The 26372-nt window shown below is 40.3% G+C and overlaps 2 protein-coding genes across 4 annotated transcripts in view; one reads left to right on the top strand and one right to left on the bottom strand.

Moving 5' to 3' along the window:
* The first annotated feature begins 6394 nt into the window (after positions 1–6394).
* Positions 6395–17297, top strand: nr2f6b (nuclear receptor subfamily 2, group F, member 6b). The gene is made up of 5 exons (XM_084723773.1): positions 6395–8157; positions 10696–10790; positions 14014–14351; positions 15891–16137; positions 16386–17297. The coding sequence occupies exons 1-5, from the start codon at positions 7889–7891 to the stop codon at positions 16658–16660; spliced, it is 1224 nt and encodes a 407-aa protein (XP_084579899.1). The 5' UTR covers positions 6395–7888; the 3' UTR covers positions 16661–17297.
* A 3289-nt stretch (positions 17298–20586) lies between these two features.
* LOC146324425 (occludin) overlaps positions 20587–26372 on the bottom strand; it is a 28230-nt gene continuing 22444 nt past the window's right edge. For all 3 annotated transcript variants that reach the window (XM_084723771.1, XM_084723770.1, XM_084723769.1), the window contains exons 6-9: positions 24148–24366; positions 23319–23490; positions 23069–23110; positions 20587–22572 (exon numbers count right to left, since the gene is read on the bottom strand). In XM_084723771.1, the coding sequence (XP_084579897.1) occupies positions 22471–22572; positions 23069–23110; positions 23319–23490; positions 24148–24366 (535 nt within the window). In that variant the 3' untranslated portion in view covers positions 20587–22470. The remainder of the gene's footprint in view (positions 22573–23068; positions 23111–23318; positions 23491–24147; positions 24367–26372) is intronic.

Here is a 26372-nt window from a genome sequence, read left to right as displayed (position 1 = left end):
AGCTTACCACTGTCAAGACAAGTAATTCTAGTCCCTTTTACATTGATTTTAATCAGATAAAATCGGTTGGAGGTGCGTGAAACTTTGCTGAAACAGAGGCAGGGCGAGCGATTTTTCAAGCAAGAGACGCAGCTCAACCTGTTCACTGACGCACAGAGCAGGTTCAGACATCCTCATTTAGGAAACTGAAGCAATCAGCTGTTTGCTCTCTCACTCGTTTGCATCGCCTCCAGTTAGGAAGCAGTGTCAACTTTGACAGCTGTGCTCTTTGATGTTGCTATGGTTACAAGTTGGTAGTGGATGAATTTTGGTGATTAAACGTTTGAACAGCTAACAGTTTTGACACACATGTGTGGACTTTTTTTTTTTTTTTGAAAAACTTGATACCTTCCACCATGGCCAAAGATTACAAAGTTATTTAATAGGTGTGTAAAGAATCAATTAATTTCCCTCCATTTCCTGAATAAACTGATGTTAATGCTGTTCATTCTCAGCAAGTCGTCACTTGATTCCCTGGATCCACTTTGTTTGGCAGGAGAGAACCATGAAGAACTTATGTTACCAAGTTCCAGTCGGAAAAAAAATATATACCCAACATAATTTCATGAGTGTACAAAGATGGTAAACAAATACTTAACTGCATTATGCAAAACATGCAGGCTGAAAATTACAGACAGAGATGCAACAACTTCCAACTTAATTTGACATTTAAAGTTGCACAGAGAACAATAAGTCGAGGCTAAAATATAGCAAGCTAACGCGCAGCTAACTTTAGCTTAATAGCAAAGTAACTGGCTGGAAACTTGCTTTTACATTATGACTTGTTTAGGACTTGAGACTTAAAATGTAGGTCTTGGGAATTGACTTGGGACTTTAGTGTAAAGACTTGCAAAACAATAATTTGCTCCACTGGCATCCTGGAGAATGTTTAACAAAATAAATTCAACATGTTTCTTCGTTTTTTTATTCCTGTGCAAGCATACTGGACATAAAGGCTCGTCTCCCTCACCTCATAAAGGTGTCCATTACTGCTCATCTGCTAAAACTTGAGCTTTTAAAAAATTACAGATGACAGCTGGATTTAAGATATTAAGTTGCACTTTTTAATCATGTTCTACAACCCAGTCTTTACATATTCAAGGACTTATAGGTTACCGTTTTAATGAGAAAATATCAAAAACTGTCCCTCATAGTCCAACCTCTGCTATCACACACACACACACACACACACACACACACACACACACACACAGCAGCTTAAAGGAAAGCACTAATTCAACGTACAGCAGCTTAGCTTGGCCCCTGATAACCTCTTAACCAAACAAAAGGCCTATCCATGCACAATGAGTCTCGCTGTGACGGATGTGGGTTAAAGTTACCTTATGCTCACATTTAAAAGGCTGAATTAACCTCTAAGAGAAATCCTTCTTCTTGCTGCCAGCATTTTTTAAATCAACTTTTACCTCTTTGTTCCTTTGACATTCATACATCTTCTGAGAGACAAAATGCTCTTTTGAAGATCACAGGGACAAAATGTTTTGTCATTCTGGGGGAATTCCTGTAAAACCATGTGATGAGCAAACACTTTTTAGTACATAGAGGTTCTTTTAACCAGCCGTGCAGCAGTGAATACCTCCTCTGTGGGGTTTTTTTCCCCCTGCGTTTGGAGGCTGTTATTGGAAACCTTGGTTGCAGGCGCTGATTGTTTGTTTTGTCCTCCCTTTTTTCGTGGAGACCTTCACATGACAATGCTGTTGGTATGACAGACAAAGCAGGCCAGAAATTCCACAGGAGGTCTGCCAACTGCCAAGACGATGGATTAATTACACAGCAAATTACAGAGAGGTTTGTAAAACAGAAGCTTGTGATGATTCTTTTGTTTGTACCCTGATTCATTTACAGTCTAACTCAAAGTGGCAGATTTTACATGTGAAGATCAGACTTGTCATCAGAAGCACCAACACTCAAATAAAAGTCCTGTACAATTACTCCAATAAAAAATGACTCAAGTAAAAGTGTAGTACCTGGTTAATTAACTACTCGATATACAAGTTACTTTTCATTTTAGTATTTTTATGGTGTGCTGCAATTATGAAAGTAATAGTAACTTGGAAGTTGGCATTATGTTTGGTTTGCTGCTTTCTGAAGTTCAGATCACTTCCTACAGGATAAGTTAATGTCAGTAACATCAAGGATTGACGTTACGGAGCTTTCACACCACAGACAACTGCCTGCCTGCAAGAGCGTTCCCCTGAAAAGCAAAACTTTATTAAAAGCAGCTGCAGCTCTGCGGTCCAGAGCTGCGAGGACAGGGTGGTACGACGCACCCACAGCAAACATCAGCTTCTAAGTCTCTATATATTATCCTCATCATCTATAGATCAACATGTGTATATCAACATGTGTGTGAGCCAGGATGCCTGCTATTTTCGCGATGCTCACTCGCTTCTTGGCAGCAGCCGCCAGAAGTTCAGCGTGGTCGAGTCTGACAGCAGAGCACTTCTGCGGTTCTGTGGCCAGCAAACTCTTCCCACCTCTACCATCGTGATCGAAATCACTTCCCCACTGCCGCCTTCCCCTCACTGAATGAAAAATGATTGAAGCTGATGCTAACACATAGCTACATTTTCACCTGTGCAACTTACTTTAATACAACTACACACAGTCTACCTTTATTGCAGAACAGTGTAAGTAAGTGAAGGTATAAACTACAAATGCAACAAAGTAAAAGAGATTATTGTTAAAAAAAAAAAAAAAAACATACTTGAGTAAAGTGTAGAGGTGCAGTTTCAAAAAATGAACTTGGTAAGATAAAATTCAATAATCCTTGAGCATCAATAAAAAAAAATAAAAATAAAAATATGAATATGAGTCAATACAAAATATAGGAGCAATATGAGAAAATACGTAAATATGAGGAAATAAGTAAAGGAACATTGTATGCAAACAAATACAGAACAGTTAACAGACTCAGCAGCTGAGTGCACACCATTGCACATAGGAAGTAGCGTATTGTCAAAATGATATCAAATATAAGTGAGGTACTAATATTGCACAGTTGAATGAAACTTGATAATGCACAGTATGGAGTGAAATTATACCTGAGTGAATAATGGTTTTGCGCAGTCAGTGTCCATTAAAAGTTCCTTAAAAGTACTATTTTACTCATGCATATAAAGCAATAAAAAATATTTTGAAAGAAAAAAAAAAAACGCATAGTGTATGTGAAAAAGTAGCAATTTCTTAAAGAATATTAATCTGAAATAGCAAACACAGAGTAACTGTTGTAAATGTAATGCTGACTGGATTAAGCGCGATTAACATGTTCATTAACATATCCAGTGAGATGTTGCACCTATGATGTAAGCCAGAACAAATGTTTGCTTGGACTTTATTTACCCCGGTGACTCAAAAGCAGCAGTCTTCGTTTGTCATGAGTTTAAGCCACTCTGTAAACCCTGGCCTACTGTATGTGGGCTCTTTCAGTTGTGTAGAATAAGCCTGACCAGAGATTTGTCCCCTTTAACAGACATAACTGTGGGGATTCTGGTAGATGCTGTTTGAGTCAACCTTCATGGTTTTTTAGTACCACCTTCCAAAAATGCAGTAACTGACAGTCCCATAGAGCACAGCTGCCCATTTTAAACAGTTTCAGGGGAGTAAAAATGTATCTACGTACATTTTTTTAATGCGTAAACTCTCATGCCTTGTAGCTGAAGAAAGATCATGTTTGCGGCAAACATGTTTTAGGTATGACCAACCAACTAAAACACTTGTTGATTGCCAGTTTGTGGTGGGAGGTGAACTCTGGTCTCCTGCCTGAAAGTTGGGCGTACTACATGCCCACCCACCCACGCACCCTGACCTCTGCAAACTTGCTCTCCACCTCAGGGCAGGGCACGCTACCATACATCCTGAGTGGACGACGTAAATGGTGAAATGCAGCATCGCCCAGTAGGGTCACTGGGCTGGATGTAAGACCAAAAGTCAGAATATCTCAACTTTTCCTCATCGATTTTGACATTTCTTTCTCGCAGGTCCAACATCTTTATGGACATACAATACTAACCAGAGGTGGCAAAAGTACACACATTCTCACTCTCAAGAAGAAGTACAAATACTACAACATACTAAAGTGCAGGCTCTGAAATGTACTCAAAGTATAAAAGCAAAAAGCAGGACCTTTCTACTGTCTGTTTCTGTTCAAAGTTAACTGAACCTCAGCTTTTCTCCACAGACGAGTCTCTGTCTCCTGTCTGTTTTGTCTTGTTATGTCTTTTACATCCGTTTCATCTCGTTACGTCTGTCGTGCATGATATGCACTGATGGATTCACCAGGGAATCGTCTTCTCTCTGTGTTTGAAATTGGTCTTGATGTTGGGAAAGATGTTTGGGAAAGAGAGTGCTCATATTTCTCATATTAGCTGACTCTTCCTGGACTTAGAGCTCCCAGCGACCACGGCCAGACCAGGACCAAAACAGCCGGAGGCCAGCTCGATGACAGAGAATAGGCTACAGTTCTGAGGTGGTTTTCTTGCTGTGTTTGGCTCCTAGCACCCCAGGGCTGAGTCACAGCTAGCCGGGCTAACAGCAATTAGCAGTAAAACAATCTTTCAGTCAGGAAACTCTGTAAACGACTATAGTATTGTATCCTGTCAGTCTCAGAGGCTGTGTTCGTTCTAGTGACCGGCTGTGTGCACTGCGAGGCTGCTGAGGTTCTGTTTCTCGCTAACAGCAGCTAACAGTTTCCCCCGTCTTGACAGCAAGCGACTCAGACTCGTTTTTCACTCACATGTCCAATGCATCAGAAACGCTCTCACTGCAACAGCTCCGAGTGTCTCACATCCCAGCTGTGTCAGACGGGCGTAAACATGGGCGGAAGCATTTATTTAGACTTCAAGTCTGTTTTTTCGACAATATGTACATAAATGGGAGGCCGATGCCCAATGAAAAGACTGAAAATGTATTTCATCCAACTGAGGAGGAGAAGAGCGTGCTCCAAAGCCAGAGAGCAGCTCAGTCTGCTCGGGTTTAAGCCCACAGACTCTCCCTTCACTCCACCCATCAGTTGGGAAACAAGAAACGGTAACTTCTTTAACTTTTCCTGCAGTGTTTTCATGATCAAACTGTACATTTACTGCCATTAGACAACTTCACTGTGAAACTAGTCAGCACAGATTGACAACACCTGTCTGTCCCGAGCGCAGCCACCCCTCTTTATTTATTTTCTTTTTTGTCTTTTGCTCATCCACACCTACTTCACACACACACACACACACACACACACACACACACACACACACACACACACACACACACACACACACACACACACACATTCATATGCATCATGTTGACAGAAAAATAGATTGGGAATATTCACATATATTGAAAGAAAACTGCAGACTGCACAGACAGTTAAACTGCTAATTTGCTGCTTGACGTTTTGAAATACACGATACATGACATGATTGATCCTGTATAGAAGACGATGGTATGAACAAGGTTGTCATGTGATGTTTGCGATCTAGACTGTGGGTTAGAGTTCACGACTTCAGCAACAAGTTAGCTAAAGGCATCTGTCCATCAGGAAACTCAGCTGAAGCCGAGCTGTTGGAGGTGAAACCAAAAAGTTTTTTCTTCATGAGACATGATTCAGTTTCATCCAAATCAGTGAAGAAAGTTATAAATGTCCACTGCAGATGTATTCTCCTTTCACGCTCCCCTGTGCCATAACTGAGAAAGCGGTTGATTGGACACAAATTTAGTGTTCGCCCCCGAGGGCAGGATGAGTCACCAATTGTTTCTAAGAAAAGACATTAAAAACACCTGAGAAGATTAATAAACCAGCTTTTGGTTTGGTCTGTAGGTGACAAACCCAGTTTCACCCTGGGGATCAATAAAGTATTTCTGATTTCTGATGATCCCATTTAACAAAAACCAGGACGCAGGGCAGCCGATCCTTCACACTGACCTGTGAGTGTGTGCAGCAGGTGTGAAAAGGAGCCGGTGGCATATCATATAACCTTTTGACAAGTTGCTCAACAACAACAGGCCCTCCCTGTTATTGTTGGGTCAACAAAGTCGGAGGAATTCTTCAGGATTAGAGTGGAGTGGAGAACATGAGTGTGAGTCGCTGTGTGTCGACCCGAGGCCCTCCTCTTTGTCTTACGGCAGTGTCGGGGTTAACTCCCCCCCTTGCTCCCAGGCTGGCCTGGGGGTCAGGGGGGAAACAGGCAGCCAGTCAGGCAGCCAGGCATTCTTTCTGTGTGTGTGTGTGTGTGTGTGGCTGCAGCCCACTCTGTGCTCTTTGACTCCGCTGGCCTTATAAGGCATCCAGCGCCATGGCAACGGCAGGGCTTGAATAGCAGTGTCAAATCCCTCAGCACACAGACACACGCTCACTCTCCCTAAAGGAGGGAGCGAGGCAGAGACACAGAGAGGGGATTGAGAGGAGCAGGCGAGGAGAGGAGGCTATCTCTGGGCTGCTCTCCACTGCGGCTTCGTCTGGCTTTCACTACATGCTCTATGACCGCGTTTTTCCTGCGCTTGTTTGCCTAATTTATTCCTGCCGGGGCCAGCAAAGAAAGAAAAGAAAGACAGAAAAAAAGGACAGGCAGAATAGTAAAAGAGTGCAACAGTACACCCCTGACTTGCTGACAGGGAATGCAGAGAGGTTCTGGCCTCTGGTTGTTACTGCTGGATGGACAAGCACTGACAAAACAAGAGAAGGAGGAGAGAGCAGAGCTCTGAGAGAGGAGGATTTCTCAACTCTGCTTTTGTTTTGGCTTGTTGTTTTCTGTGACATTTGAGCCTCTGACACCACAGACTGTGAGGAGTTGGAGGAAAACGCCACAGGAACAGAAGAGGAGGACTTATTGATGAACTTTGTTGCTGCAAACACCACAGAGGCATTATAAAAGGAGTGAAGGAACTTCTGTTTCAGCTGGAGAGAAATATACTCAAACTAAAGTACTCAGATTACCAAAGAAAGCAACAAACTTTTTTTTTTTTTCCTTTTGGGACTCATTTTTGCTCTTCATCACTATCACCTCTGCGTCTTTAACAGCCCTGACAAGTCAAGAGTGAGTCTAGACTAGAACTGGCTCAGATCAGCAGATAACACCTCTGCACGGCAGGAACTGGTTGGACTAGTTTATAAGTTGAAGTTGCAGAGGGCAGGGCAGTTTAACCCTGCTCGCTTCAAGGAGAACTGTGTTTTATTTTCCTCCCACTTGCCTTGTCCTTCTGGGAGAAAGTCATGCACTGAGCTGAGCTGAGCTGAGCTGAGCTGAGAGACGCGCAGAGCTTCTTTTTCATTGCTGATCTGTCCCTCGGCGCCATGCTCAGAGATAGGTGAGGTTTTTTTTTTTTTTTTTTTAACTTCTACCAGGGGGTGAAAGAAAGTGAGAGGGGAGGGCGAAGGAGAGAAGGAGTCAAAGAGTAATTTATTGTTTCCTGTGAAAAGAGCAAGGCTGCACCCTTTTTTCTCCTGCCTGAACTCTGAACCGCTCAGCGTGCGTCTGAAGTTTTCTCAGACCTCGGGAGCCATTGATCGGAGGTCAGGGCAGCGAACGCAGCGGTGAAAGACAAGAACAGAGGGAGAGCAGAGGGATTAAAGGGGGGGAAAGAGAAAACAGCACCAGGAAGGACCTCTGGATCATTACAACCAGACGGCAAAGGGGAGAAAGGTCAACACAACGAGTGCGGGACAACTTTTTATCCCACTGTTAGATCTTCTCGGACAAAAAACCTGCCATTAATACAAATCTGGAGCCGCTGTTCTCTTGTTCTGGAGTTAGTTTTTAGTCTTTGAGGGTAGCTGAAGGCTGGGGGACAGGGCGGGTCTGTGTATGATCCACTCACAGAGCGGCGTGTCTCAGAGAATATGGCCATGGTGAGCGGGGGATGGGGCAACCCCAACGGGGACACTAATGGACTGGGGGAGAAGGCTTACCTGAGGAGGGAGGAGGAGGACGGGTCGCCTCAGGCCGGCAGCAGCGACGTGGACGTCGGGGACGAGGACAAGGCCTGCGTGGTGGACTGTGTGGTGTGCGGGGACAAGTCCAGCGGGAAGCACTACGGCGTGTTCACCTGCGAGGGCTGCAAGAGCTTCTTCAAGAGGAGCATCAGACGAAACCTCAACTACTCCTGCAGGTACAGTGAGGGCTGCTGGGAAATTCGTCACCGACGTCTCAGTTTGAACAGAGGAAAAAGAGTTAAACATCACACATTTAATTTAGTTTTCTTCACACTTCTCGCAGGATGACATTGTCTTTTTTATGAACATTTTACTCTAAAATTTACTTTAAAATTTAATAGGCAGTTTATAACACATTACTAAGGTAGTTGTGCACTGATCTAAGTGTTTATTAATGTGTATGTCAACAATCATAACTTCCTCTGTGACTATGAACAGAAAATAAATGACAATATAGTGAAGCTAGTTTTGATCACATTAAAAGTGATTTAATTCATAAACACAACATAACTTACCAATGTAGCACTTTCTATGATACGCATGTCTATAATGTATTATAAATATACTTTTAATGCATCTTAATCAGCGTATAGCACTGTGTATTATAGTCATAGGCACTCATAAATATTCATAATGCTTAATAACAATAATCACAACATATTTGATAATGACTTACAGGTCAGTTGCTGTAATATAAAACTGAAACCCTCCACACTTTATAAAGACTACATGTCATTTAAAAATATTTAAAATGCATTATAATGTAGAAATGTTGTCAAAAATATCCATTTTATTTTCTTACATTGAAAGTACAGTTGAAGTGCTTCAATACTCTTTTTTCACAGTATCAATACTCAGCTGCATTTATACTCGCTGTGACGCACACCGCTGCAGCGCGAACATGGTCCCGCCTCCTCTTATTTACTCTTCATCTCATCACTTGTCTCATCTGTTATGTCTGTCGTCATGTTATTGTTTTTTTTATATTTATATATATTTTTTTAATTGATTTTTTATGCCTTAAATGTTAAGTAATTTTTCTCTGAGGTATCAAAAATGTATCAAATAGCAACATTATTCAAGGTATGATAAGTTATAACTTCTGGTCACGCACTGTTAAATGACTCTCAGTGGTTTCTGGGTTCTTTAAGTGAAATAATTAAATTCCTGATTGAAAGAACTCGTGACACCTTCTATAATGACCATGTCTATAATGCATTATAAACATACTCTAAGATGTTTATACTCTGCTTTTAACATCATAGAATTTTAGTTCAGCATGTGTACATAGTCATAATGCTTCGTAACAATAATCATAAGACATGATACAACATTTTGGAAAGTCAAGTATCATAATATTCAGAATATTTGTTTTTGCATGGATCATAGTGTATTATAATTCTCGTAGCTGTAACACATTATAACCTTTTACAGACATATTCGTTGTTATAATGCATCATGATGTGATTATAAGTTACTCCAAGTGAAATTTCCTAATGAATGAACCCTTTAAATTTAGAAATTATACGATAAATTAAAGCTACTACAAAGAACTTTACATTGTGTTGATTTTGGAGGCCCCTGTGGACAAAAGTGATATTGCTCTTATTGCCAAAACCAGAAAAAGTAATAATAACGGCAAAAATAAAAATATCTAAATAAAAAAATCACCTCCCACTTTCTTTCAAACTGAAGTGACGAACGTAACTTTGCTGACAAAATGTAAACACAGACTCTTTTGTTTCATGAGTGCACTTTTCACTGACCCGTTTATTAAAATGTTAGTTTATTATAATAAACTATGATAATTGTGATTGACCAGCAATTATAAAATATTATGATATTTGACCTTCAAAGTCATTATAAAATGTATTATTTTTATATTGTCTTATTATTATTGTTAAAAAGCATTATGAACTTTTATGAATGGTTGTAACTATAAAAATACAGTGCTATAAGCAGATTTAGTATATTTATAATGCATCATAGACAGGGCATCATCAAAAGTGTTACATCTCCTTATAACCACATTATAGTGTGCTGTAAACATTTATTAAATGACATATAGTGCTCATAAATGGCAAATGTGTGGGGGTTAAAGGGTTAAAGGGTTACCATATTTTATTTTTTTTTATAATCCATTGTATAGTCATTCACATTCATGAAGGAGAGAGCAGATGAGTCCATTTCTCGCTCCAGAATGATATGTTCCAACCTTGGATACCTCTCACAAACAGCCTGAGGAAAGAAAAAACAGAAATGAAAGGCCTGAAGGTCAGTCATGTGACGATGGATTGCCTCAGAAGGTCAACATTCCCATTATTCTTCACCGCAGGAACATGGTGTTGCAACTCTATTCTCTGCTCTTACTGAGACTGAGAATATAGTTATTTCTTCCAGGTAATGATGCACTAACTCTGAACGGAAGGCGTCTTTTTTGTCAGTTTCTCGTGTCCGGAAAAGGGCTGAGAAAGGCTCTCTGTGAAACCCCGGCAGACCTCGTCCTGCAGTAAAAGGCAACATGAGGGCGTGTAGGGCCGATGATTTACAAAGGTCACAGCCTTGATGGCTTTTCAGCCACGCCAGCTCACACACTTCACTCAACACAGGGGTCAGTGAGAACCAGAGAGGGAGGAGGAGGGGGGGGGGGGCAAAGATGCAAATGTAAACTTCACTTCCTTATTTTAAACTCGCCTTTTATTTGCTTTGTGCAGATCAAATCGAGAATGCCAAATCGACCAGCATCACCGCAACCAGTGCCAATACTGTCGTCTGAAGAAATGTTTCCGTGTTGGGATGCGCAAAGAAGGTAACACAGATCTGACATCCGTGTGCACAGCAGGGGAAAGGTGTTTTTTTATGATTAGTAGACACATGAACGAGATTTCCACTGCTAGAGGTGAAAAATCTAAGATCGTAGCATGTCATATGAGGTCATTGTTGTACTTGTAGGTTTCACATTGTCAGAAGATCCTTTACTTAAAGCTGCATTTTCCTATTTTATATTAAGAATAGATTAAATGACGGTGTGTGTTTAGTGTGAAAGAGGTGACTCATGGTGACAAACACCTGAGTCTTCATCACTCCCTCAGCTCTATGCACCAGCATCACATCTTTCACCTTAACGTTTTGGTCCCTGTGGCCCACAACTTTACTTTTTGTGGTTCGCTCTTATCAACCATGTTTCCAGAAAAAGTGAAGTGAAGTGAATCCACTGCCTGCTGCTTTGGCAAACACCAAACAGCAGACAGACACGGTCAGCAGCTAACTGGTGAAAAGTTTACCGTGTTGTCACTTTTATTCATGTCATGTGTGAGCTGCATTTTGAATTTGCTGTCAAATAAATGTAGTGGAGGGCAAAAATTAAACCAACACACACACCCTGATTCATGTACAAACACCCTTAAGCAGCACAAACCCAAACACAGGCACAGCTATTCAGAAACACACACACACAAAACACAGAAATACTAGAAATGGGTAATTCGCAAAGAAAGTGCTTACTGAGACAGAAACAGCTCCTGACATTTGCCGGTGATCCAGGCACAATATTTATACTGTCAACCAAAGCGTGTTTTCACCGCGGTGCTCGACTCCCTGCAGCTGCTGAGCTTTAGTGACGAAGGGGCAACTGGAGGCAACCATGACTGATTTACATAACAGAAGGAAAACAAGTTCACCCTGCTCCATCTTCTGCCCTGTTACTGAAATGTCAGTGTCTCTATGAAAACTATATATATCCATTTAATTACAGTCATGATTTGCTTAATTTCTGCGAGGTTGATTAGTAGTAAGAAGAGATGATTCCCATTTCCCCGGGTGTAATTATTTTCATTTAATTTCCTCATTATCACATCACAAACTCTCTCAGACCCGCTGGTAATTGTATTCTGGTGGCCTCTAACCTAACCGAGCTTGTATTTCAGTCTGTGTCAGAGGATACTGCGAGCTGTCCCATACATAATGTGAACTGAGGTGACAGTATGCCAGAGGTTATATTGGGCCTGGTTATTAATGAACCATGCTGACCGTGGTGGTGACGCAGGTTGCACTGTTTCCACATTACCTGGAAATGTCTCTTCCACCTTTAACCCAGACAGAGAGGCACACGCTCACTGCTTTAAGTGAGATTTTGGCATCAGAACTGAAAGTGAAGTATGTTTACAACAATTTAATTTAAAGTTTGGTGCAGGGAGGGCAGCTGTCCATTAACCTCAGACTGAACACTCACAGTAGGACGTCAGATTGTAATCACTAAGGACTACAATGAAGTAAAGCAGCTCCAGTGTTAGACTGCTATCAGTTACTCATAATTACATCGTATTGTAAGTTTGATGCTGTTAAACTTTATTTAAACATCTACATTTTAGATCATTCAGGCCACGGGTTCTCAAAGTTTTGATGACTGAGTGCCAGTTTAAGGAATCAGCAAAATAAGAGTCCATGAACTTGTCGCAGGGGTTTTGATTTGTCTCATAATTGTGTTTAACATTAAATTCTTTGAGCATTGAATTCATCTGTTTGCAGATAAGGCAGATCACTTTAGCTGTTCCCTGATATCTAAAGTCCATTTTGCTCAGTGACACATGTAAAAATGGACAATGGCCGGTTGCAGTACAGGTCCGTATTCCCAAAAGTGGGCCAAGCTAAAGCATCAAAATAGACATCAAATAGGATGGTTTCTGTCATGGTGGCTTTTCGTCTTACGTCTACATTAAACTGCCAAGTTGTCCTCTGAAATCACTAACTTTAACTAACAACACTGCCATTAGTTTCAGAACAGAATTCACTCACGAGGTTCCACTCCACTCACCCAGCAGCTTTATACACACAGTCCCAACCTGACAGACGCTTGTTAGCCGGCACGGTTTGATGCCAATGAGTGTATGGAATATAAATTATTGAAAGGGACAGTATAGAAATGGAATGATTAAAATATGATGCATGCATTTCATGTCATGTTCAGGAGCCGTGCAAAATGTTTTGGTGCCTGCGTGCTGCACTTTGAGAAGCCCTGGAATGTATATCACATATATTGTGATGTTATTTATAATTATTTTAGGTTTATTTAATAGGAACAGACACAGCATACATGAACAAGCTGAAAACAGCGGTCTGATGCAAGTATCATAGTTTTTGTAGCGAATGCTGATTTGCAACAACAGACCCTAGAAGGGATTTTATGAAAGTAAGAAACTGAAACAGTGAGATTAAAATATTATAAAAGGTAAGAACTAAGTAAAAAAAAACAATAAAGCATGCATTTAAAGACATGACATTTAAAATCTATACATGAGTACATGCTTGTTTCTCCACCGGGACTCGGTAGCATTATTAAAAGTGGTGAAAGCAGATTTCGAGCGCTCAGGTAGCGAGTTCTTCCTCTGAAAAAGCTGTCTGAGGAAAAAGATGTGGATCATTTTTAGCATCTTTCAGATTTTGGTTTCACGTCCAACAGCGTAACTGTTTTGTTTCTCTCTCATCAGCCATGAAGAAGAAAGCTGAAGAAGCTGTTTTCGAAAAATAATAGATGAACATACAGTCGTTTCTTTATGAGTTATGTTACAATAGAAATGTAAACAGTTTTCCCACAACTTCTCAAACTGAGAAGTGCAGAACACTTAAATGTGAAGAAGACTTGTTGATCATAGATTTATCAAGGCTGCACGGCCATTAAATGTAATATTTCTTTGAGTTACAAAAGATGTTTAGACACGTGAATCAAAATACAATTAGATCATAGATAAATCTCTGTGTGTGGTAGAGAGGCTTGAGATATGTAAGATATCATCCTGTGTCAATGATGAAGGTTCAGCAGTTCATAAGATAACAGAATAACAGGATATGTAACATGTGCTCTTAACCTTCCTGCTTATATAGGGCCTGTATGTAAATTACAAGGGGGGTGAGGAAAGTCAGAAAAAGTGGTGTGTGTACTTTATGTAAAGTAAGTAACAATGAAATTCTCCTGGCGGTGAAGCATCAGGACAGAAACGCTGATTCTCGTGCTGTTCTCTTCTGTCTTTCTGCAGCGGTCCAGCGGGGACGAATCCCTCCGTCTCACCCGGGTATCAGTCCAAACTCCCTGCCAGCAGGGGTCGGAGGCGGAGTGCCGGGTCACATGGGGGCGGACTACTTCAACGGGCAGCCGGTGTCGGAGCTCATCTCCCAGCTCCTCCGGGCTGAGCCGTACCCGAACAGCCGCTACGGAGCCCCGTACAGTCAGGCACAGATGCATCAGGCATCAGCGAGCGGAGCCTCCGTCATGGGCATCGACAGCATCTGTGAGCTGGCCGCCCGGCTCCTCTTCAGCACCATCGAGTGGGCCAGAAACATCCCCTACTTCCCAGAACTGCCAGTCTCTGAGCAGGTCAGTCAGGACATACAGATGAACTTCTCTTTTCTTTTCTTTCCTCTTTTTTTTTTTTTTTTTTTTTTTTTAAAAAAAAGGTTTCACTGCAGAATACAAGTCAGCATTTGTTTTTTCAGCCTAAATGACAAACTACTTCATAAATACTGCTGTGACCCCCCAAAGATTCACTTATCTATCAACAAAATACTAAAAGTCTCCTGTGACAGACAGGTGCTGAACCTGCTAACATTACAACCTTTACTGTCATTTTGTCACTTTAAAAGAAAAAGTATTAACCACTGAATGCTTCAGTTTTAAAGGATATAAAGCTCATTTCCTCTCCTTTTCCCTGTAGAACAGTGTCTGAAGAAACATAATGCATAAACAAAATATTACTTCACATATTCAGTTCATTGGTAACAATAATTATTCACACTACATTAAGGAACTGCATATTTGTTTGCAAAAAATATTTCTCAGGAAAGAGCAGACAGATTTCTACAGACCAACATTAAATGTTTTGCGCTGTTACTTTCACTCCCATAAACAGTTTAAACTTAATCTTTAAACTTAACTTAATCTTTGAGACGTGCTGATCTTGAGTCAGACGACACTACGTCCACCTGTCATTTAACTTGTGACCCTGCCAAAGTGAAGCAATACTGGTGTTTTACAGGAGTTATATGGCTGTGAGCTGCAACAAGATGGAAAAAAAAACTTTTTGTGCTTGATAACAATGTTCTGTACAATCTTTTGTGTATTTAAGCATCATAGCAACATGTCCACAGACACAAGTTGGACAGTACGGTGTGCAGGACTGATTTAATAAGACACACAAGACCGAAGTGCTGAAACAGCTTTCACTATTGTTGATGTGTGGAGCAGCCATCTTGGATTTTGAGGTCAATGTTGCTGAGGTTCTTATCATTTTCCGAGTCAGAAGTCCCAGTCAAGTTTTCCAGCTGGGAACTCTGAAATTCCAACTTTCCAGTTCAAATGTACCATAACTCCAGACAATGCGTCCTTAGTGTGAACTTTTTTTCTTCTTGGATTGTTTAATTTGAAGGATTTTTGAGAGGCTCAAAGAAGTGACAATATCCAAAATCTTTAAAATCATTATTCTGGATGAAATAAATATTTTTAAATTTGTTCTTATCCCTTTAATGATCTCATGACTGCTTAGATTTACTCTGGAAGGACAGTGGAACCAAATACAGACTCGCAAAAAGAGTGGGCGCAGGTCAGAAGTTTAATAAAACTCAAAAACTTACTGAGTAGGCCAAAAGGCAAACAAATCCAAGAAGGGAAGCAAAGTCCAAAGTGCATGACATCCAAAAACAGTCCAAAAATGCAGGGAAACATCAGGGAAAACACTTGGAGGCTTAACTACAGAGGATGAAGACGAGCTGGCAACTGCAGAGGGAAAGACACAAGACGAATCAGGGGCAGATGAAAACAATCTGTGATCAAAAAAGGAGGGAAGCAAGAGGGAAGGCAAAAATTACAAAATAAAACACTGCTGTACTGTCTACTCTAAGTGACCTTTTAATTTCCCAGGTGGCGCTGCTGAGGCTGAGCTGGAGCGAGCTCTTCATCCTGAACGCAGCTCAGTCTGCTCTGCCTATTCATATGGCTCCTCTGCTGGCAGCTGCTGGGTTTCACTCATCGCCCATGTCTGCTGAGCGCGTGGTGTCCTTCATGGACCAGGTCAGGGTTTTCCAGGACCAGGTGGACAAGCTGAACAGGCTGCAAGTCGACACAGCCGAGTACAGCTGCCTCAAAGCCATTGCACTCTTTTCACCTGGTAAGTTTGACAGATTTTCACGAAGTTATCTGAGTAATGAGGCTTCAAGTTTGTGACACAGCAAGACGTTAATGTTGCATTCACGTGCAATACAAATAAAACGAGGCCTGACAGTTATCTGAAAGATAAATGTACAATTTAAAGTTACATATGAATGAAGCAGCTACAGGTGTGAAATAGAAAAATATGCAAAACCAAGGCAACAAAACAATAAAACAGTGATAACATCCTGTTTCTTTTCCTTGCAGATGCATGTGGTCTGACAGACCCAGCCCATGTGGAGTCCCTGCAGGAGAAGGCCCAGGTCGCCCTAACAGAGTACGAGAGGTTGCAGTACCCCAACCAGCCTCAGCGCTTTGGCCGCTTGCTGCTGCGCCTCCCGGCTCTGCGCGCCGTGCCGGCCAACCTCATCTCCCAGCTCTTCTTCATGCGTCTGGTGGGCAAGACCCCCATCGAGACGCTGATCCGAGACATGCAGCTATCAGGGAGCTCCATCAGTTGGCCCTACGCACCGGGACAGTGAATCCCGCGGTCTCCTGAGTGAGACGGACAGAGATCAGATCAGGAGGAGACGGGGCTCACAAAGATTACATACATGAATGTTATGAATTCAAACTGGAATCTCAGACGTTTAAGGACCAGTTTGTGAGCGTAGAGGTCAGCGTTTCCCACATCAGCTCTGCAAAGTTTGGTGGAAGTGATGCCAAACCTGCTTTCAGGGAAACAATAATGCGTAACTGTCTTTATATATATGTTTGCAGCACTTGTCAGTTTTGCTCTGACCTCCATCTGATCTCTCTCTGTCTCATTCTGGGCAAAACCAAGCAGGGCTTTAATTGAATTGCAGACTCTACCATGAGGCCATGTGCCTGTACTACCTCCTCCCATATCGCCCCTAATGTGACTCAGTTTGAACCCAGGCTCTGTGTGTTTCCATCTGCTTTGTTTTTCAAGATGAATGAAGCCATAAGCAGTGCAGAGCTGACCCACAGCGTCAGCTTCAAAGCTTTATGTCGTCATCAGTGGGACATGTTGTGCAGATCATAACTAAGTTGTGTCATGTTTGATATGTGTGATGACATACCACACTTTATTACCAAATGTATTTGTGAAGACTGCAGCTTGTACAGCAACAACAAAGAAGAGGCATGAGCATTCTACTGTATAGTGTACTATATGAAGTACTGTATATACAAGACATGTTTTATGTTATAAGGAATAATTCAGTATTTTGGGAAACGTGTCCAGCTTTCTTACAGAGTATGATGAGAGGATTGATTCCACTTACATAATATGAAATTAATCCAGAAGCCAGTTAGCTTAGTTTAGCATTAAAACTGGAAACAGGAGGACTCAGTTAGCCTGGCTCCATCCAAAGGCAACAAAATCAGCCCACCAACACGTCTAAAGCTCATTAAAACATACATATTATTAAATCTCATTTGTTTCATCTGTACAAAAGCTGCAGTGTGAAAATGACTAGCTTTAACAGGGGTTAGAAATTATAAAGTTCATGCTCTTTAATTTCTCCAGGATCAGTAAATCTGCATGGGTTGCAACACATAATTTCCCAGCTAGTCCCTCCCTACTGTCCTGTGATTGGCCAGTACTTGTTGCACTGATGGTCACTGCCAGAAAAGGCAGTTTCCTAAATCTACCCACATAGTTTTTGTGCTGAAACTTAAACAAAGTAGTTTTGCGGTTGCAGTTCCTCACCAGATAACCTCTGAAACAGCACATTGTGGTTTTAAACATTGGCTTTAGTACAGATTCAATAAATTAAACAGAATTTCTTAGTTAGTTGATTTTGTTTCTGTTTTTGATGCCGTGAGCCAGGCTAGCTGTTTCCCCATGTTCTTCATGCTAAGCTAAGCTAACCAGGTACTGGTTCCAGCTTCATATTTACTGCACTCTGTATGCAAGTGACTACCTACATTTCCCAAATTATTGACCCATTCCTGTAAACGTCCAGTGTGTAAGATTTAGGTCTATTACTTGGCAGATTATGGCAGAAATTAAATTGAGTTTTGTAGCCACCATAGGCTCCCTAAACGTATGGAAGGGGAGGGTGAGGTAAAGAGTTTGCATCGCTAGATGCCGCCAAATCTTACACACTAGTCTTTGAATATGGTATATTATACAATAATGTTCTTGCAGTAGTAATCGACAGGACGTAGAGGTGAATGTACTCAAACGCACCCTGGCTCCTCAGACAGTCACATCCCTGTCTAACATTATTACCTCATGTTTTATACATCCAAGACAAAGATTGTATATTCATGTGCTAAAGATAAACATAAAGGGATCAAGGTGTCTTTATCACAGAAACCATAAACAGTAATGTTTCTCTGTTCACCCACCAGACTTTGGCCAAAAATTATATTTGAGAATGTTTTGAAACGTTTGAGCTTTTCTGATTTGTTTCCTCTGCTTTTATAAAGGTAGAGGTAGTTTGATTTTGACTTTTCTTCCCCACGTTTGTGGTTTAAAAGCAGTGTGTTAAAGCACGTCTAAATGGACAGAGGTCACTTTCAGGTAATTATTAAACTTATGCAAGGTACTCCGAGTGTTGTAAAGGTTATGTAGGTACTGAGATAAAGGGTACTAAGAGGTCACACTCACGAGTGACAGATGTTTTCTTGCCAAATTAACTGACTGAAAGAAAAGACAACACGAGGATAAACACGTGTTTTTGGTATGAGTTTTTGTATTACCTGTTATTATATCATAAAAAAAGACAACGGTCAACAATGGCCACGATCCCTGATGCTGTCAAACATGTTCATCAGCAGCTCATCACGCTGTCCTTGAATCACTTTGTGTTATCTGTTGGAATATAAATATAGTGATTTGACTGTGTAGCTTTATGTTTAAAAGACGCATGTTTCTCTGATCATGCCAAACTTAAAAATGCAAAAGAAGTTCATATGTCTGACTGGTTATTTTTGCATTACTAGAAATAAAAGAATGCACATTCCCTCTGTGAATGACTCGACTGAGACACTGAGACGCTGCTTTTCTCTGTAATTTCGATGTCAAAGGTCCTGATTGGAGCTGAAGTAGCTTTTAAATTAAGCCAGCAATGTTGGCCTTCAGTTAATCTGTTAAGTCAAGCAAAAATTACACATTGTGAGCATTTGTTGCTTTTCTGTCTTTTATATATATTTTTTAATTGAATATGTTTGAGTTTTGGACTGTTGGTCAGACAGAACAAGACGTGAAGACGCCACCTGAGCCTCTCACAACTCATCTGTCTCACTAACTGTGATATTTTATGGACCAATGTTTCCTAATGTTAGACATACACATTGCATGAAATATAAAGGTTCACTGGCAGTTGCTTTACATATCAAAATCTCTTTACAGACCATCATAAAAGCATCTTTTATATCATATTTACTATCAACTACTGACCAAGTAACTATACCGACATCCTATAGCTCGACAGGATGAAGTCATTGTTTTGCAAGTCACATGTAAGTCTCAAGTCTTTCTAAAAACAGCTGGTTTGCAGAGTAAAAACTATTTATTTTTTCTGTTCCGTTTGTGCACACCGTCGTCCCACAATGCAATTCACAACAGAGACAGAAACTGCAGATGGTCTCTTGGCACATCATCTATGGCAAGTATTAAATCTTTTATTCTGCTCTCTCTAGCAAGTGGTGGAAAAAGTACTCTGATCTAACCTGATACCAGACTAAATTGTAAAATCGGTTACCAGAAAAATGTATGAAAAGTAAAAGTACTCATTAAGCAAAATGGCCCCTTTCAGAGTGTTAAATTATGGAGCCTTGAAGGTCCTGAAAGAGAAATATAGAAAATGATGGCCTATTCCAAGTATTTTTGGGCCTTCAGTCTAGTGTATATATCATATTCAATAAAATGATCATAGATTTTGCATGTAAAATCAAAGTAACTAGAGAGTGAAGCGATTTAATAAATGTAGTGAAGTAAATATAGTGGTGTAAAAGTATAAAGTAGCATAAAATATTGGATAATGGGATACAATTATATACCTAAACTATACTGTAAGTATCTCAAAATTGTACTTAAGTACAGTACTTCAATATATGTACTGAGTAACTCCCCACTGCTAATTGGTGGTGACTGACTCTGACTTTTGTTTAGTATCATTTGCTGGAAGTATAAAACTGGAGGAGCTGTTTGTCTGTAAACTGCACAACAGCATATAATAACAATTAAAAGCCATACTGTCTATAGTTATAGTGTAGTACGGAAATATGGGCAAAGTAAAAGATTTTTAAGTAGTTTACCAAAAGAGGGCAGCAGCAGCTCACAGTGAGCTGGCTGTGATCAGGATCAGTCCGTGTTCAGTCCTGCTGCTCTCCCTGCTGGACGCTCGCTGCAGCTGCACAGACCTGCAGACAACTACAAACCAGGAGGGTCAGCAAAACACAGAAGAAGTGAAAAAGTAAGAATGAAATCAACTGATTTTTAGAGAATTAGAAATGTTTATTACTTACTGAATTCAATACTTTTAGACATCATACCTTATGGAAGTATACAGTTACAAAAATGGTCTTATAATAGCATCAAAGAAAATAAATTCATACAAAAATAAATGGCTCGCAAATGGTTTGTAAAATGACAACAATGTTCTTCATAAAAATACAAACGCATGACAAATTAAAAGTGTGCCTACACAATTTTATGACGTACACTAGATCGTAACACTTTGCACATTAAGTGGATTAATACAAACACATGGAATCAGCAGATGATCATTTTCATTGGCAAAGAATCAAATGAAAAGATGCGAGTAGCTTATGTTGAGTGACAGATACAGTATCTTCCAGTTTGTTCAGGAGCGTGTATGATAAAAAATATAAAAACAGTCTGGATTTTTACTTATTTGCATAGCTTAATTACAGTTTGAAAGACGACCGATTAAAAAACAAGACACTATGGGTATTTAATATGTACAAATAACAGATAAGATCATCACAAATTCTAAGATATCTGCAGAATCTAACAGACACAAACTGTAAATTTGTTCTTGGTGCAGGATGCTACAGAAGCCCTGAGAAGCAAGTGAGAAAAACAATTCTGGTGATTCATTTCCTAAGTCTGACCTAAACTGTGTTTATGACTTAAGAACAGCTGAACATTTTTAGGTTCATCCTAAATAATCCTTAATTTGGTTACAAAACTAGAAACAACATTTAGTTACATTTAAAACATTAAAATCCTGTTTTAAATTTATTATTGTTTTTTAAATAAAAGCAAATATTTGGTAATGAAAAAGAACTGATAAAAGTACTATTAAAGTACCAGATCATAAAGTGGTATCATTTAGAGTACTAGTATCAATAAAATCCTAACAATCCTCATCCCTACGCCTGCCAAAGCTAATGTAGAAATATTATCCCAGCAAAACCTTTTTTTCACCTGATCTTAAGTCATGAACACAGGATAGAAAACTTAGATCAGGCTAAGAAAAAAGATCGCCAGATTTTTTTTCTCACCTGCCTCTCAGGATTTCTGTAGGCTTCATTAAAAGTATATACAATACAACAATGCTGCACATCTCATTGGTGAGTTTGTCCCCTTTTTGGTCTCGCTGCACCTAAAACCATCTGCATCAAAATCTCAGTTCAGACAAAAATCCAGTTCACATGGGAAATACACACATGATCCCAGCAGAGTGCGGTTAACGTGACACTGACGTTGAATTTAGTTACAAACACTGATGCAGCAGATGAGAAAAGCACAACTACATTTGTCACACAGACACTGCTATGCCAAATAAAGGTTAAAAGAAACTGCATGTTTGCTCGCAAACAATCCCAGCAACCCGTCTCACCCATTACTACGCTCACTGCAACACTGTTCCACCTCTTATCTGCAGAGATAAAACAAAGAAAAGTTGCCAATCTGGAGAGCAAACAGAGCCACAGAAACTGAGCACAGTGTTATCACAGGTGAAGGAGGGTCAGGTGACTTTCAAACAACCTCTCTCCCGCCACGCCCTCTGATCCCCACGAGTGGCTGAACACCGCAAACAACCAGCTGAATCAGGTTAGAAAAAATGGCAGTGTTTGCTGTGGAAGTGGCTACAGCTGACAGTCCTGCTTCCGTTTTCTTCCAAAAAAACAGTTATTTAAACGTAACGGATCAGAGTGAATGAAGGAAAACACGAGATCATTATTCTGAACACACAGTATGTTCCCTCTGTATGTGTGTGTATCCAGTGTGTGTTGGTTCTGTACAGGTAACTTTGGTCTCAGGATGTCACAGAGTCTTCTGGAGTGTATCTTGGCGTGCGTCTGTGAGTGTTTGCTGTGTCGACCACAGAGCTCAGTGTCAGTGGGTTCACGAGTGGTTCCTGTCGTAGGCCTTCACCATGCGTTTGATGTGGAACAGTTTGTGCCTCAGCCTGCGACACTGTTTCTTCTTAGACTGGTATTCTGGTGTCTACAGAGCAGAGAGAACACAGAGGAGTCATTTCATACTAGAAAAGAGTGTATACATGTGTATTCTAGAATGAAATTATTTATTTAATAAGATAAAGAAAATGGTAGCTCTTCTCAAGCAAAAAAAAAAATACTGAAAAATACTGAGTTTGCGGAGTTTGGCTGATTTGGAGAGAGTGATATTTGGCTTATAAAACAGTAGTTTTCTGCCAGAAAAGGCCAAAGTGAAGAGTTGAAAAATATTCTAAATATAGTGTACACTTAAACAGATTATTTTAGGAGTATAAAATACATGTTGCTGCTGACTCTGTCCACAGCGGTCGATTGCTTAGTTTCCAAACTGGGGGTGTGCCATCTACAACACTGACAGTGGATAAGTACCTCACTTCAAATAATCCAAACTATCCCTTTAAGAACAAAATCTGTAATACTTCCAATAACTGCAGTATCGTGTGTTATTAATAAAGTCTTGACAGAGTTTAGTTGATAAAAAGTACCTGCTTCAGATCCTTCAGCTGGTTGTATTCCTCTGCTACAGCCTGTGGAGACATGAGGAAAAAAAGGAAAAGCTCAGGAAATAATCTTTGTGCAGAAATATTTCTTTATTCATGTAGCTTTATTCATCTCCATACACTGTTACAGATCCCTTTTGCATTCGTGATTTGTAATTTAAGCTAGTCCTGTTTCCATTAGCAGAATATTTGCCTTTCTCGTGAGTCCAGGTTTTGAGTTCTGTGTATATCTGACCTGGTATTTGGCAGAGGTGTCATCCAGCGTGTCCAGCTGCCGGCTGAGTTTGTTCAACTGATCATTGATGTCATCCATCTCAGCACACAGGCGCTTGTATTCCCTCAGATCGGCATCAAATTCTCTCTTATACTCTTGACGCTCAGCATCAGATGTTATCTCTGGGTATGCACTGGAGGAGGAAGAGGAAGGTTAAACAATCGACATCAGAGATAAACCTGTTGACTTCATAAAATTACACGTTTCAACCTTCACTGAGGTTATCAGGTTTACTACTGAACTACAGGACTGCAGTGCACAGGTCAATGATGTACACTGTGACTGCTGGTGTCAATAATGGTGTGTTAGGTTTTAAAATGTCTCCTTCAGGGACATTAGCTGAAGTCTGAGCAAAACAAACCACAGCCAAATGTAACTACTTTCTCATAAACTACATTGACTCCCATGTTTTGTACCTTTGGCCCAATTCTCTCATTATGCCTGAGTACAAGCCATGTGAAGTGGCATGCCTCAGAGGATTAACTACTCTCCTGGACAGAGTGAAGCACAGACTGCAGAGCGTTTTCCAAGCTCTGCTGTTCAAACATCTATTTATTTACTATCCTGCACTTGCATGTTTCTATCCAAAAGATACTGCAGCTCAATTTTATTGTAACTCTCATGTGGGTTGATTTTTAGAGATTACGATTGTTCATTCAAATAAAAAAATTTAGGCCTGGTCCTGAGGGAGCCACAGTATTTAACTGCAATCTACATCCTTTGTTCTTTTCATCTTTAATCCAGACAGTGTACGAACTGCACAGTTCAGTCGCGGAGGCTTAGTTCTCACCTCTCCCACTCTTCTTCGTCGAGTTCATTGCCTGTCTCTCCTCCGGTGGTATACTCTGTCTCATACTGAGAGTCATCGAAGTCGGGGTTGCGTCTGCGTCTCTTGCCCCTGTTGGCGGAGGGTTTGCGGCCCCTGCTCATCTCCTCTGACGGGCTGGAGCTGGTTCCCCCGCCGTGTGAAAAAACTTCTGATGGTCGGCTTGTTGTTCTCTCTGAGTACCTGCAGGACAGCGACAAAAACATGAATAAATTTGTTATGATTGCTTTCCACTGTTGTTCCTTTGCTTGTATACTACAGAACAGTATAAATTTCATATGACGATTATAATGACCAAAATAATCACAATTATCAGTGTTCATCAGTACTAAGTTATCACAGAATTGTTAAAATGTCCCGAAAAAAAGTGCTGATACACACTGAAATCAGTTCACAAAGTTTTAGATTGAAAACGTCTCAGCGATTTGAAATGACATCATATCCTCTGTGATGTCAGTGTTTTCACTGAGCCATGTCACATGCTGCACCTGCACCTGAGAGACTGTTGCTAACTTTGGTTGATGCTGGACAGTATTCACCTTGAATGTTTCACTTTTAATGAAAATTAAAAAGAAAAAAAGATAAAATAAAGTTTACATTTCTCAACTGATGGTGACTTGTTATATTCAAGGGTTTCGGATCTATCTGGAGTAGGAAAAAGAGTTTTGTTTTTGTAACATACACCACCTAGGTTAAGAACCCTTGAATGTAAAAACAAGTCATTGAAATCTGTTGAGGAAGGTAAAAGTTAAAGTGCTTTTTATCCAGAAAAACCACAGCTCCCCCATTTGTGGCCTGACCAATATGACAGTGCAATGATGTACGATCCAGAGGGAAATGCTCACCAACAGACCGAAGCAATCAATGCAGCGTCTACTTTTATGTGTCACAAACACTAATATAGGCAGTCTGCATGAAGCCTGCAAAGCAAAGCCCAGGGCAATAAATAAATAAATGAAATTCCTGAATCTCGAAGTGGAAATTATGCCCTTGACGAAACAAAACAAATTAAACAAAAAGCTAAATTACATGAAGATCACCCTGATCTAAATAACACCACAAACATAAGGGATGGTCTGATGTGCGACTGTGTGTAAAGAAAACAAATATTTACTGACGCGACACAGACAGATACCATACTGAGGTAAACGCCTTGAACCACTAATGATTATTGTTGCTCACACTCTACACTTTGACTCTGTGCCATGTGGACGGCCCTCAGTGACCAGGAAGCAGGCACATAACACGATAATAACACGAAGGAGGAATCATGCTCAATTTTGTAGGTTTGTGGGGATTTACAGAGGAATCCAAATCCAGCGGGACAGATATTACAAGTTCTTACAAAAAAGGCTGCATTATTAACAACAGAGCACACTGCAGGTCTTCAGGCTAAAATTCTTCTGCTTATGAAAAACGTCAGCTATGTTTACTTTGTGAGCGAGGAAATCATCAGTATAATATTGTGTACTAAATCCTTGCAGTAAAATTTGATTTTTTTTTGTCCTGGTGCCTGTGAACATTAACAGTGTCCACAAAAAACAGGTCAGTCACACGAGCTGGGCTCTGAGGTGTTAATAAACGGCAAAGAGACTTTGGTCACACTCACTGCAGTTTAAGCAAACAAAAACAAGGTGCTTGAGAAATCATTTCTAGCTTTGAAGAAAAACAAATACATTTACTCAGAAGAATCCTGCCTTTCCCCTTCCTCAGAGATTTCAATGAGAAAAACAAAGCAAGGGAAAGTTAATCCAACGAGAGCTCAAAGGTCACACACAGAGCTCTTTTTGTGGGTAGGGCAATATGTTGGGCTTTAAAACACAGCAATGATTAGATATTGCTTGTGTGAGTCACATGATTAGAGGTTCGTTGTTGTGTGCAATCTTTGCTTTAGTGCACAGATTCAAATGTCACCGCTTTTTTCATATTTCAATTGGAAAGACATTCACAGCTGAAGTTTGTTTTTCACAGTAACATATTTTACAAGTTCAAAACCTGCATCCTTGTGCCACTAGGCCACTTATCTTGTTATAAGCAAAATGTATATTCAAAAAAATCATTGTGAGGTTGTTTTTTTTTTTATTTAAATACCTCTCATTTCTGTTCCTATAAAACATTAAAATATTTGTTATGACTCATCTTGAATTTATGTATAGTACCATATCAATAAATCCATCCAATCAAATGTA

The sequence above is a fragment of the Lutjanus erythropterus genome, chromosome 7, assembly GCF_056507025.1.
Source record: "Lutjanus erythropterus isolate fLutEry1 chromosome 7, fLutEry1.hap2, whole genome shotgun sequence".
NCBI classification, from domain to species: Eukaryota; Metazoa; Chordata; class Actinopteri; order Lutjaniformes; family Lutjanidae; genus Lutjanus; species Lutjanus erythropterus.
Note: the sequence above shows the minus strand (reverse complement) of the source record. Positions and strands in the feature narration are given on the sequence as shown.

Excerpts from the sequence above, each read along its gene's own strand:
- nr2f6b (XM_084723773.1), top strand. The coding sequence starts at position 7,889 with ATGGCCATGGTGAGCGGGGGATGGGGCAACCCCAACGGGGACACTAAT. Across the intron at positions 8,158-10,695 it reads AACCTCAACTACTCCTGCAG|ATCAAATCGAGAATGCCAAA; the intron begins GTACAGTGAGGG and ends TGCTTTGTGCAG. Across the intron at positions 16,138-16,385 it reads CATTGCACTCTTTTCACCTG|ATGCATGTGGTCTGACAGAC; the intron begins GTAAGTTTGACA and ends TTTTCCTTGCAG.